The sequence below is a fragment of the Poromitra crassiceps genome (genome assembly GCF_964638095.1).
Source record: "Poromitra crassiceps genome assembly, chromosome: 19".
NCBI lineage: Eukaryota > Metazoa > Chordata > Actinopteri > Beryciformes > Melamphaidae > Poromitra > Poromitra crassiceps.
Genome location: NC_139646.1, coordinates 15112314 through 15127382, shown reverse-complemented (window position 1 = coordinate 15127382; position 15069 = coordinate 15112314). Strand labels below are relative to the sequence as shown.

At 42.0% G+C, this 15069-nt stretch overlaps 1 protein-coding gene across 1 annotated transcript; it reads right to left on the bottom strand.

The window, feature by feature from the left end:
- Nucleotides 1-2646: 2646 nt before the first annotated feature.
- On the bottom strand, nucleotides 2647-9419 carry cryba1l2 (crystallin, beta A1, like 2; the record flags this gene model as incomplete). Its single annotated transcript, XM_083656144.1, has 5 exons — nucleotides 2647-2794; nucleotides 4973-5115; nucleotides 6250-6391; nucleotides 9011-9129; nucleotides 9345-9419. 5 exons carry the CDS (start codon nucleotides 9417-9419, stop codon nucleotides 2647-2649), a joined length of 627 nt encoding a protein of 208 aa, XP_083512270.1.
- Between the last annotated feature and the right edge of the window lie 5650 nt (nucleotides 9420-15069).

Genomic DNA, 15069 nt, shown 5'->3' with positions numbered 1-15069 from the left:
TATTCCTCTAAACCTGGCTTCAAATGCCCCAATTTTTTCGCGCTGGTGCCGTTCAGCCCTCAGCAAAATCTGGTAGCGAGGACTTTTTTTGTGGCCCTCTCTATCATCAAAGTTGCCCATCCCTGGGTTACGGCATGACAATATTTGTTCGGCCCCCGGCAACAATCTGGATTTCTCACGTGGCCCCCCATGAAAAATAGTTGCCCACCCCTGCTCTATGGGATATAGATGTGATAGAGATAGACACTGTGTTTGTCTCTATGGGATATAGATGTGATAGAGATAGACACTGTGTTTGTCTCTATGGGATATAGATGTGATAGAGATAGACACTGTGTTTGTCTCTATGGGATATAGATGTGATAGAGATAAACACTGTGTTTGTCTCTGGGATATAGATGTGATAGAGATAGACACTGTGTTTGTCTCTGGGATATAGATGTGATAGAGATAGACACTGTGTTTATCTCTATGGGATATAGATGTGATAGAGATAAACACTGTGTTTATCTATATGGGATATAGATGTGATAGAGATAGACACTGTGTTTGCCTCTATGGGATATAGATGTGATAGAGAGAAACACTGTGTTTATCTATATGGGATATAGATGTGATAGAGATAGACACTGTGTTTGTCTCTATGGGATATAGATGTGATAGAGAGAAACACTGTGTTTATCTATATGGGATATGGATGTGATAGAGATAAACACTGTGTTTATCTATATGGGATATAGATGTGATAGAGATAGACACTGTGTTTGTCTCTATGGGATATAGATGTGATAGAGATAGACACTGTGTTTGTCTCTATGGGATATAGATGTGATAGAGATAGACACTGTGTTTGTCTCTATGGGATATAGATGTGATAGAGATAGACACTGTGTTTGTCTCTATGGGATATAGATGTGATAGAGATAGACACTGTGTTTGTCTCTATGGGCTATAGATGTGATAGAGATAGACACTGTGTTTGTCTCTATGGGATATAGATGTGATAGAGATAGACACTGTGTTTATCTCTATGGGATATAGATGTGATAGAGATAGACACTGTGTTTGTCTCTATGGGATATAGATGTGATAGATAGACACTGTGTTTATCTCTATGGGCTATAGATGTGATAGAGATAGACACTGTGTTTGTCTCTATGGGATATAGATGTGATAGAGATAGACACTGTGTTTATCTCTATGGGATATAGATGTGATAGAGATAGACACTGTGTTTGTCTCTATGGGATATAGATGTGATAGATAGACACTGTGTTTGTCTCTATGGGATATAGATGTGATAGAGATAAACACTGTGTTTATCTATATGGGATATAGATGTGATAGAGATAGACACTGTGTTTGTCTCTATGGGATATAGATGTGATAGCGATAGACACTGTGTTTGTCTCTATGGGATATAGATGTGATAGCGATAGACACTGTGTTTGTCTCTATGGGATATAGATGTGATAGAGATAGACACTGTGTTTGTCTCTATGGGATATAGATGTGATAGCGATAGACACTGTGTTTGTCTATATGGGCCAGACTCACGACTACCTGGATAAGACTCCAAAGCACGGCCTTAACCGTGACACTGAAACATTATCATATTTGCCTAAAGTTAGCCTCATAACTGATACTCCTCTTTCGTTTCTCTCATATCAGAGCCTCTAAAACAATCTCAGTAAGACTGTGGAAACTCAATTCTGAGTGGGAATCATAGCAGGTGTCAGGATAGATTTAACCATTTATTGCACAAGTGGAAATACAGTTATGTTCCGCTCCGCTCTTTACAGAAGATGTTCCCTGAATCAGCCCAGCAGCATGTTAAGCTGAACAGGGATCGCAATGCAGCAGCAGTGATGTGGGGGCATTTAGAGTAGCAAAGACCACTGTAGAAGGCTGCCATATTTGAATGGACCCTCTTGTTGTGAGAATGGATGTGATTGGTGAATGATTAAACGCTGTCATCTGATTACAGCCTATGACTTCCGTGTCCTGCATGAACCACCACGATGCTTCATTTTGAACTACTTTTCATTGGGACGTAGCTAGTACTTTGGTAAACTACAGTGTTAAAAGTATTTTCCCCAACACTGGGCCTGTGAGGAGAGCTTTTCATGCTCACGCTCTCTTTAGTTTCACTTCCCGGAATAGTTTCTACTTGGAAGTGAAAGGTCACACACACAAAGTTGAATTGCAAATGGTAACCTTTCCCTCTCCCTCACATGTCACATCCTCTTCTCTTTTGCTCTCGCTCTGAAATGATTGCCGCAAGTGGACTAAAGCCCCGTTGTTTACTCATAGGTGTGCTGAACTCATGAACTGTACAAGGCAGCCATTCTCTCGCCACACGCATTCACACATGCAGGAAATAGGAAAATTACTTCTCATGCGCTGAATCTGAATTTTATTTGGTTTGTCGTACTAAAAGGAAATACTCTGTGAGCTATCCGACAGAGGATAAAAGAGGATAAAGATGAAGAAGTAGATGATGTGTATTGACGAGTGTAAAGTGTCTAAGGCTTGGTTAGGCATTGTGGTTATGCCTAAAACCCGGAGCCAAACTCAAGTCCAGGCTCTCGTCCTAAGCCTCAGCATCCAGGCGTTACACTCCCGCCGGGCCTGAGCCGTCCCGTCTTAGTGGTGGATGCGTCTGATGGACTGGATCTTGGGGGTCTGGCAGTGGGAGCCCCAGTTCCTCCAGTGCTGGTAGTCTCCACTGTGCCTCTCGCACTCCATGATGTACTGCTGCCCTCTGTAGCCGGGGTACTCATAGCACACAAAGCTGGAGACAGACAGAGTGAGGATTGACTTGCATGGGTCACTTCACAAGGAAAGGGATTTTCCCATATTAATCCATTAATAACCCTGTCAACCATGAATAAAATATATTAAAAAAATCCCACAATAGTACAAGACATGGAGTGGCAGCAGCACCTTAGAGGCCATTTACACCTTGCACTAACATGCGTTTTCTGTGATGAGGTTGCAATCGGATAGTGCTTGACCACTTGAAAGTACAGGTGTAAACGCCCCCAAGACACATTGAAAACGGATTGCAATCTGATTGGCCAAACCACCTCCGGAGGTGGCCAGGGACGCATTGTGACCACATTGAACACAAGTGTAAATGCAATGTGTCCTCTCAATCCCCATACAGCAACTGTATGCAGATTGAGAGGACACCCAATTTGGGCGATCAGATTGCAATCTGATCATCCAAGTGTAAATTAAATCAGGCTAATGTGGTCAAGCACTATCCGATTGCAGTCTGATCACAGAAAATGCATGTTAGTGCCAGGTGTAAATGGCCTCTTAGCAACGAAGTTGTACACATGATAGTACTTATAAAGTATGTAAATCAGAGTTGAGGACAGAGTTTTCAGAAGTAAACTGGTGAAAAATATGTAAGAAATTGAAATGGCATATTATACAACATCTTTGCACCTACAGTAATAAGGAAGACCTGCATTTTTGGCCGACGCTCAGCGAGTGGCGGACCTACATCTGGCTTTGTCCAGAAGCAATTTAGTCACCAATTTAGGAACCACTTCTGTTGAGTGATGTCTTCTGCATGCCAATACTCCAGCCCAGCCTATTAGCCCCTCTTAAGCCTCCACAAAGTAAAACAGTTTTCAAAATATGCGTTATTTTGATAAACTGACCACCTAACGGGGATCTATAGAGTTACATGTGTCTACTGGCATTATTAAAACATCATAAAGATAACTTTTCTGATAGTTTGCTAAATTACTACTTGCTAATCTGCTAGCAAGCTATCTGGTGAGCTTCTTCTTCTGCTTGTTCTATTAGCTTTCCGGCAGACTAGATGCTTTGCGGCACATTGCTGCCTCTACCGGTCGGAAGTATTACTGTTCTTATTTATACAATGTATGTATCGTCTGTTTCACTCTAAATGGGGCCATAATTCAGAAAACGGAAACCATGAGAGCATGAAAACGATTTGAAATTGTTTTTCCAGACCATAAACTAATTTGGAAAGTGTTTATTTAAGACATAGACCGAGAGGGAAGTCAGGTAATTTTTCCATCGAGAACAATGTTGCACAGTTCCCTTTTGAATCGTAACGTGCGCCCCCACCCCCCTGGCCATTCGACAGAATGCAATTTCCGAGTAGGCTTCACAAAATGGGAGTGAGATATGGCCACTGGTCTGTCCAATGCAGGAGTGTACTGAAAACAGTGGGCCAGAAAGCAGAGAAACAGCGTTTCAACATGCTGCTGATTCTGAATGATGCCAAGATGTTTACAGCAACCACTGAACCAGCATCAAGCTATGTTGCGCTAGCGAATATAAGACTTCCGGTGGATGATTTTCAAAGTAAAAGAATGATGCCGCACAAGTAGAGCACACACAGAACTAATAAATAAACTAAGCATTTAAGCTATACGATACAAATTATGTTTCTATATGACAATAACATTGAGAACGTTCTTCTCAGTATCTAAATGGTAGTAGCTGGTCTCAGGACAAGACTTCCTGTCAATGTTATTTTTTTTCTTTTCAAAATAAGATGAATGTATGGTCTGACAATTGCCAGTTGTGGCACTTTTGACAGTAATCTACACGTGTAGTTTAAGTTATTTGAAGTAGAAGTAGAAATCTGCAGCACGAAAAAGAGAAAAGGAAAATCTCTAATTATATATTTAGTCACCTCTCGTGAGGTGAATAACATTTTAGGGGACCTGGAGGAACATACCATTTTAGCTCTGGACTTTACTCAGGTTATGCATCCATTATTAGAGTAAATTCAAGGGACCATTAACGACTAAAGATAGAGCGGCAATAAGTTGAAAGATCCCAGAAGATCTTTCATTGTCATAAATCCTACTCTAAAACAGATTTTTTTTCTAACAACAAAGAAACTAAAATGGCTCACTATCAGATAGAAGAACGCCCGAACTGGTGTGAGTGGTATAAGTGTCACTGTGTGTTGACTTACGCTCCGCACTGCACGTGCATGGAGCCCACCTCAGGCATGCACCAGCCCATGGCCCGCAGGGAGGGGTAGTCGTCACACACCTCCGCACAGCGGCCCATGAAGTTCTCCCTCTCGTATATTGTCATACGGCTGCTAGGGTGAGACTGAGGGAGGTGGGGGGAGGGAGAGGGGGGAAGAGTTAGACCAGTGGTGGGCAACGTTCCTTCCTGAGGAGGGGGAGAGTTGGGGGGGGGGGGACCAAGATTGTTGCCTTTTGGGTGGGTCATGCCGTAACCTCTAATTTTAGAGCGTGGTGAAAAAATCCCTCTCCCCCTCATTCATTGTAAACTGTGACATCAGTTGTTGCTGGACGTTCTACTGGGGCTGATATCACAGGTGTACAGTTCCATTTCAGGAACAGTGCCCCTTGCCGTTATACTCCCCCCATGTGGTTTCCAACCTGCACCATGCTCTTTAAATTGTAGAAGAAATACTGTGGTGCACTAGATCATTGCATGTAAAAAGATAAAGCGAAGATGTACGTCGCTTTGGATAAAAGCGTCTCCAATCGGGTGAATTGTAACATTGTTGTAACACTTATTCTTGTCTTTTTTCTTTTCTTTTTTCCAAATTTAAGTCACTTATTATTCATTTTCTAGCTTCATAAGTAAAATAGCTTCATAAGTAAAATGGTGTGGTTTGTCTTAGACCTCCCGGGCCAGGCAGAAACATAATGAGGGCCGGTTCTGGCCCCCGGGCCGTATACTGTACTGTGAGACGAATGCAGAGAGAAGACGTTCGGCAATATTTCTATTTTCCAGCTCGCTGTACGGCAGTGGTTCTCAACATGGGGTCTGGGGACCACCAGGGGTTCTTGAGGGGCTTCCACGGGGTCCCCAACAAATTGATGATTTGTTAAACTTCATTATTTCATTGACAAGATGTTAACACAATGAGAGAATGTAGAAGAATTTGGTCCTAGTTGCACTGTAATGTCTCTCACTACAATACAGATCATCGTAAAACTCTGGACAAAATCATCTAGCAACAATAAACATATTCTCAGATGTGGGTGCTAGGGACAAAATCTCTCTGTGGCTCTAATGTGGACTCAATTAGGGTCCTTGATATGAAAAAGATTGAGAATCATAATTGCCATGTGGCTCACTCATTTGATCCACTCCTTCCTTCTGTCGTTCTGTTACTCACACTATCTTCTCTCTTCTGTACTTTCTTTGTTGCTCTGTCTCCCACTTGTCTCCACACACCATCCCCCCACCACAGGTAAGTCTACTCACGGCACAGTAAATGGGGCGGAAGGACATGAGGCGCTCCACGTGGTAGGACAGGGAGCCGCTGTAGGCATCCCAGTGGGGGTACTCGCCCCTCTCCAAGATGAACTGCTGCCCCTGGAAGTCATGGTGCTCGAAACCCACCCAGCTGGACAGAGGGAGGAGGGGAGAGGGTCAACATGGCAGAGTGCAATGATACATGGTGATGTCCAAATTCAAATTAAACCAGATTTGTCACAGGCAACAACGATGGGCCAGGTTTTGGATGTGCTGTTTTGATGTAATAGTTTTTGATATAATAGTCCCACAGTGCAAAATTCCCTAATTTCAGCATGTTTCGTAAAAAAATTAGACATAAATGTAACTTATAAAACGATTGCTAAGAAAGAAAGATGAGCACTTCACATTTTTGTCACAATGGATGTTTTATTATTATTATTATGATTATGATTATGATTATGATTATTACTTTTATTATGTCAACTTTTCACAAACTAAGAAATACAGCTTTGTTCAAAATTCTAATATGCATGGTGGTCAAGCTGAAACAGCATTTTTGAATTTATACAGTTGGCTTTGAAAGGGGTTCATAAACCCAATGGATCAGAAAATTTCCTCAACCCATAGAGGAGCATGTTCGGTTGAATTTACAACATCAGCCAAATTCAAGTTTTCACACAACAGTGATATGTTCTTTCCAATTTAGACAGAGAGTAAGAGGAGAAAATACCGGGTCCCAGTGGTGTTCACTGACTCTGAAAGGGGCGGGAGCAAAATTCTCGAAAGCGGAATCTCCTTTACTGTGTTACTGAGGTTTGGACAGTGGCATGTACAGTACATATCCTTTCAAGGGAGAAAATACTATAATCTTGCATCTGTCATCTCTCACTCAGAGTATGTCTTCAAATATAAAAATTACAGATATAAAATTAAATACAAATTGAAATTAAACCACTTTGAAATATCAAATAGGATGTTTCCAAAAGGTTTTCTTTGTTTGACAAGTTAGTTTCCATTTCAATTTGAACCCTAACAACTAATTCAAAACATGTATCTAGAAAATAAAGCACTCAATCAGCATTGTTACTGAATTCAGCCACAATGTTGGTGTTCAATAATTGAAATTTCCACCGTAATCCACAAATTACTGTAATAAGAGACACTATTTTTACGGCCTTGAAGAATTCCAGGTGAAACTGCACTAGGCTGCTGGAAGAGAAGAAACATTTTGAGAATCGCTTTATTGATAGTTTGGCATGCTTACAAAAAAACTGCAGCATTTTACATTACAGCTCGTTACCAACATGATAATAGGGGGGTAATAGTGTGATAATAATTAGGTAATATCAGTAATTACCAAAGTAATAACCAGGTAATAGCTGTGATAGCTTCTGTGTAATAACCATTAATCAGGGCTGCAAAATGCTAAACTCCCTTTTTCCATTCAATTGTATTGTAATATTAGATTAGATGTAGCCTGCGTTGTGTTGACAGTTACTGGTAGCAACCCATGTTAACGGCTTGCCCAGGGGTGGAGGCGGGACTCGATCCACCGATCGCCCGATTACGAAGTACACATGCTAACCGCAACCCAAAGAGGGGTTCTTCCAGATGTTTGGTTGAATCTACTATTAACATGAGAGGACACGGGGAGCGCAGGCCAGCCGACAGGCAGCACACACCAGGGAGCAGAGGACAGCGGCCCCGGGACGGACGAGCCAAGCAGGCGACAACCAAGCCACACTTACAGATAAAGCCAGCGTCACCTGCAGTCACTGTTAAGTAGGACTATGGAGATTATTTTTGTTTCATGGAGCTTCTTAACCTTTTATCGTTTTAGTATTGCATTTTTTTTAACAGATTGTATTGATTACTTTTGGGTAATAAACTCTTGTTGACCCGTCTTATGGTTTCGGCTCCTTGCCTCAGCGTCGCTCCCTACCCCAATCAAATGAACAAAGGATTTAAGTGAACAGGCTTAGTGATAGTACAGTAGCCTATATAAACACATCACACACGGTCCAGCCATATAGGCCTACTAGGTTTTGATCTAGTCTTGTTTAGTTTATCGCTCCTCAGGTGATCTGTGTCTCAGCGGCAGAGTCATTCACCAATCACTTTGGATAAAAGAGGTCTGCGGTTCAATCCCCGGCTCCTCCAGTCCGCATGTTGAAGTGTCCTTGGGCAAGATACTGAACCCCAAATTGGTCCCGATGGTTGTGCCAGCACCCGGTATGGTACTGTAGCTTGCCACCATTGGGGTGTAAATGGGTGAATGTAGGCATTGTAAAGATTTGGATAAAAGCGCTATATAAATGCAGACCATTTAGGCTACCGTTTAGCAATGCCCCTTTACAAACTCTATCTGTGTGTTTCAGTCTGAAAAGGGCTGCTAGGACAAAAAGGCGCGGCCCACTGCCCCCAACCACCTGCTCCCCATCCATCCACCCTCGCACCTATGCTGTGCACATAATGCACTGTGGGAGCGAGTCAGTGACCTGAGGGCTTACAAGCTTTATAGGCTGGTACATTCCTGGTATCTCTCTCCTCTCTCTCTCTCTCTCTCTCTCTCTCTCTCTCTCTCTCTCTCTCTCACACACACACACACACACACACACACACACACACACACACACACACAGACAGACAGACAGACAGACTGGCAGGTCTACAGAGGTGTGTGTGTGTGTGTGTGTGTGTGTGTGTGTGTGTGTGTGTGTGTGTGTGTGTGTGTGTGTGTGTGTGTGAGTGTGTATGTGTGACTCACGCTCCACTCTCCACACGGATGGAGCGGATGTAGTCAAAGCCGCAGTCGTGGATGTTGCAGCACTCGGAGGTGAACTCCTGACACCGGCCCTGGAAGTGCTCCTGCTCAAACACACACACCTGCGCACAGGAGCACAGAGGAGGTGTGTGAAGGCATGTGTGTGTGTGTGACGTGTGATGTGTGTGTGTGTGTGTGTGTGTGTGACGTGTGATGTGTGAGTGTGTGTGTGTGTGTGTGTGTGTGTGTGTGTGTGTGTGTGTGTGTGAGTGTGTGTGTGTGTGTGACGTGTGATGTGTGAGTGTGTGTGTGTGTGTGTGTGTGTGTGTGAATTTACCTTATAGAAAGGGGCCATTCCCATGCTAGGGAAGAACATGGATGAGGTCATGTGGGTTTTAGTGGCTCTATTCATTCTATCGGAGATGGAGAGAATAGAGAGAGGTCTAAAAATTCAAAATGAATAAGGGCTTTATTAAATTTAGGCCACAACACCATAATACATACATAAACAAACAAACAAACAAATAGATAAATACATTAATTAATTAATTCGTTAGTTAATTAGTTAATTAATTAATTAATTAATTAACACAATGGAAAAAGTAGATTAAGCTATAATATGATTTTTTAAATGTAGCCTATAGTGTAGGCCAATAATGTCAAGAGTTGAGTTTAATATTATATGTTAGTAAAAATGTGAAAATTTCACAACCTGGATTAATGTTATTAACATGGGTACAGCCTGAGCCTACTGTAATATAAACTAAATATCTACCCGAAACCATTCCCGGCCATAATAAGCATTTTGCTCAGGTAAATCCATCCGTGGGAAAGTTGTGTAAACAGTCAGTCAGTCCCTGGTCTTACCTGGCTGCTCTCCACTCTCCTGACCGCTCACGCACAAATCCTCTTTACATAGACTAGACTTTTGTGACATTCTGGCGCTTCTGTTTTATACCGGCGTCCACGCTCGGTCCACGCTTGTCCACCGGGCGCGTGCACATGTCTCCACACCGCATAAACAATTATGAGCGCAGCCAGTGTCACGTGTCAAGCTCGCCAGAATGATAAGGCGACACTTCCGGTCAAATGTATTTTCAAAATAAATACTCTCGTTGACTGTATAAACAAAACAAACGGTGCACCTGAACGCAACATGCAAGATACCCGCTGAAGTGTCTAACTATCTAAACTCCGGCTGACACCCCAAAAACCTACAATCCGCTACAGAAATAGGCTATGTATAGCCTATTGTTTGTTTATTAACTGGCCCCTGCCTTCTATCATTTCACGAAAGTGGCCCCCGGCAAAGCAAGTTGAGTAGGCTATCCCTGCTGTAGAGTGACCAATGCATAAAAGTTATTTTTTACCTATATAATAAAGTTGAAGTTGTGTAATTGTCTCTGTCTGTCTGTGGTAGGCCTACGTGTGCATCTTTAATGCATGCCGACAACCCAGGTCGGATTGGGCTGAAAATTTGCATGGCAGTGCGTTATGATTTGGGGAAGGTCATGCATGGGCAGGTCACCAAGTCCTGGAACCACCTGGAAAGTCCTGGAAACAACCTCGAAACCACCTCACGCCCACACCCCGGTCGGATTCGGGTGGAAATTTGCATGGCGGTGGGCTATGATCTGGGGATGGTCATGGGCAGATCATCAAGTCCTGGAAAATCCTGGAAACCACCTCACAAAAAATAAAAGCGGAAGACAATTTAATTTTCTATCTTTTTCCTGCATTTATTTTTTGTTTTTTCTGAAAGTGAAATGTTTTATGGTCACTCACGATTCTCTGGAAGACTGGTTGGCTTGGCTCAAGCCTTAAAACTCGTTATATATGGATTTTTTTAAATACCTATGGAGAAAATGAATGGGGAATTCACTTCTGGGGCAAGAAACGTCACATAACTGTTGAGCTCTATTGCTTGAGTCACAATTGCTTGAGTGACATTATTATTATTATTATTATAACAAAGTCCTGGGTATCTTAGTTGAAATTGGCTAATAATAACAATAATAAGAATAAGACTAATACGGCGGTACTACTACTAATCATTTATTATTATTTAGTTATCCTGCTACTATAAGTGGATAGTTATTATGATGATGATGATGATGAGTAGTCTATTATCAGCAGTAGCCTACCAAATATTTTACCTTTATTTTGAAGGTAGAAATCGTCTGCTTTCCGGTATCTATCTGGCTACTGTACTCACTTGATGCTGAGACAGTGAACGTGTCCAATGTTGGTGCGTAAAACATCCGGTGTGCGCGCCAGTGTGCTTGCCACCCAGTTTTTCTCTCCCTCTCTCCCCCCTCTCTCTCCTGTCTCGTTTTGTTTCGCTGTGTAACCCTATGTGACCTGTCGACTCAGCAGATCATACAGCACAGAGGGAGGTGGCAGTGAATGGGTTGCTGTTGTTGGCCTATTCGTATAGGTCAGCAGTGCCATCGTATAGCGCAACAAAGGGCCTGGGTATAGGCAGAGAATGAGAAGAATTTGGCCATCTGGGGAGCATTTGAATGTCACTCACAAAAGTCAACCAAATTGGGATCTAGCAATAATAATACTTATAATACTGACAACAATGATACAACTATACTGGGCTACTACTAGCTACTACTACTATAGGCTAGGCTTCTAGACTAGCATACTACTATATAGCCTACAAGGCTTACCTTTACTGCTACTATTGCTGCTGCTACTGCTACTACTACTACTGATAAAGGTAATAATAATACTAATACTAATAATAATAATAATAATTTAATTAATAATAAATATTCTCAAAGCATTGTTACAAAGTGATTTTTGGGATAATAAAAAACAACAAGGCAAATGAAGAAAAAACAATATACTAAGAACAATTTAAACAACAAATAGGCCTAATACACATTTTCAAAAGTGTGAAAAGGCCATTTTGAATAAATAAAAAATGTCAACCTTTGTCAGTGCACCAGCAGTCTTTTCAGTGGTATTATTTTGATAATGTAACTATACTGTAGGTACAATGAACTAGCCCCCCTCCACACACACAATGGGCCACAGTTGCCATGACAACATGCCACCAAATGTCACTACCTCTTGCCTCACCTGACCCTTCACCTTTGACCCAGAGCGTGTGAGGCACATTGGACCAAGTTCCCCCAACTGTATTAACATGTGCACACACACACACACACACACGAGCGCGCCCTTGCACAAAATTGAATTATGCCATGGTATTATATAGCTATCAATATCTTATGTGAACTTACTAGGGCCTAATGGGATTCTGGGCCAAAATATTTGACTGGTACTATAAGGCTTACAGAATAACACTTCAGCCGGAGGCAGAACTCGCCATCTTCCGCTGCTCGGAGTCTTCTCTGAACCTCCCTACAGCTGTGCAACAATCTCTGACCCAAGGGACAACTGTTGCCAAGAAACCCATCCTGAAGGAATGGAAGTCCCCCTCTTCACAATTGTGGCTGACGGATATGACCTCTGTTATATGGATGTTGGGACTAAGTTCCTGAGGACAAACTCACTTAAGAAATTCTCGGCCATCTGGGACCCGTTTTTAGCCTACCTTGTTGAGGCTGGGGGTGATGGGTGACTCGCCAAGCTGGTTTGACATGGACCCCTTGCATGGGATCCCGGGCATCATATCTCTTGCAAGCATATAGGCATGCACCTTATGTGACTGGTAGCATGACGTAATACTGAATGTCGATAATTTATGTGTTTTTTTCTTTCCCTTTTCCTGTCTGAGCCTGTTTTGTTTGTCTTGGTCATATGGTTCAAAAAGTTGAAAATAAAATATAGATTTTATTTTATTTTTTTACTAGGGCCGATCTTAGTTAAAAATTGGCTAAGTGGGTGGTGTCTGTGTCAGCGGTGTCAGTGTCAGTCACAATTGTGATGTCATAAATCAGGTGGGTGGGCGGTGTCTCTGTCTGTCTGTCAGTCCAGAGTCTCCAGATTCCTAGTTACAAAAACAACAAACAACAACAAAAAAAAAACGGTCTCTATCAATTAACAAGTCTGAGTCCTCATCTCCAACTTCTGAGTCTGAATTTATGAATGCTCGAGTCCAAGTCAAGTCACAAGTCCTGATTCAAATGAGCCCAGGACTCGAGTACTACAAAACTGGGTGCAGGCAACATTCATGGAAGTTAAACGTTGTTCATTTGCATATGCTATGGCTTACGGGATCCGTTCGTGCCAACTGTCGCATCGGCATGCAATGGATCGTTTCAACTCCTCTCTCGATGTTGCCACCAGTTGAGCCTCGGCCCAGCTTTTCCATCCGAATGGTATAAAGCTGGTTAAAATTCAGCAAAGTGTCCTATTTATTTTAACTCCCATTTGATTGACTTTAATTTCACAGTTGCAGTACTTTACATAATTCATAATTGTCTCAACTGACTGTTGCACTTGCCTGCATTTTATGATGTGTGGTCTTTTGTTTTTACATTTGCTTGTTCTCAATTTTGCTTTTGTTTTATTTTTCTTTGTAAACAAATTTGAAACATAAATTACAGTAAGTCTTACTTACTAATTAGGGCTCTCTCCTCCCTCTGGCATTATAGTAGGCCTATATCTTAAGAGCCTAATGGTGGTGCATGCAGTAGGCTACTAATTAGTGGAGAGAGAGAGAGATGTCTAAACACTTGCTTTGGCAATAAGTACAGTGGTACGTCATGCCAATAAAGCCATTTGAATTGAATTGAGAGATAGAGAAAGATGGTAAATGGCCTGCATTTATATAGCGCTTTTAAATCAGTAGGTACATTCACCCATTCATACATACACCGATGGTAGCAAGCTGCCACGCAGGGTGCTGGCACACCATCGGGAGCAATTTGGGGTTCAGTATCTTGCCCAAGGACAATTCGACATGCATGGAGGAGGTGGCAATCGAACCACCGACCTCTTTTATCCAAAGCGATTAGTGGACGACCTGCTCTACCTCCTGAGCATTGCATCACTGGCTCTCCTGGGTAAGCTGAGCAGGTCTGGCTGTGGATACTCCTTGGATGGGAAGCCATGCATCTGGTGCTGGAAGTGGTGTTGGAGGACCAGTAGGAGGTGCTCTTCCCTCTATACCCCCATCCCCAATGCCCCAGGGCAGAGACAGCCCCATGGAGTCTGTCCTGTGATTGAGCAGCATCTTTCAGGTGAGACATTACACCAAGGACCAGTGTTGGTCACGGATCTCTCATTTGATTTTTTTTGTCCCAGGGTCCCCCATCTGATAAGATTTGAGGTTTTGTGATGACCCTCCCACCATGGCCCTGTCTTGCAGGACCCTGGTGTTCTGGGCGTTAGGCTGATTGGGTGCACCTGGAACCGGTGCACTCATTGGCCACTGTTTTTCTTTCTTTCTTTTTTCTTTTTTGCCTGACCGGCCCACTTGGGCATGTCGGCCCACTATGAAAATGCCCTGTATGCCAGATGGCCAGTCAAGCCCTGGCGACTATCTATAAATAAATAAATAAATAAATATATATATAATATATATAATATATATATATATATATATATATATATATATATATATATATATATATATATATATATATATATATATATATATATTATAATATATTTATATATACTATAAATAAAGCATTAATGTTACAAATTATCCCTTTAAAAAGTAATACAATTACTTGACTAATTACTTGGTACTAAAAGTCACATTACTCGTTACATTACTATATTACTTTCGCCACCCCCCCTTCCGAAAAAGTGATGTACAATCTGTTTAGTCAGCTCCTTTTTGAACTGCATCCATTTAATTCGAGTCAACAATCAGCCAAACTGCATACTTTCAATTTATTTACCGAGGACAAACAAATTAATTGTGTTCTGGCAATTTCCCCACACTTGGTTTTAGTGCTGTGCCAGTGCTGTAGAAAGTAATGTAGTAACTTACTTGGAGGTTACTTGGATTAGTAAATGTAATATAATTGCTGTTTTGGAAACGGTAATCCCCTTACTACAGTTACTGAGTAATGACTTACTGCCCATTACACTGCCCATCGGCACTTATGGTAAGAGCAGGGGTGTAACCT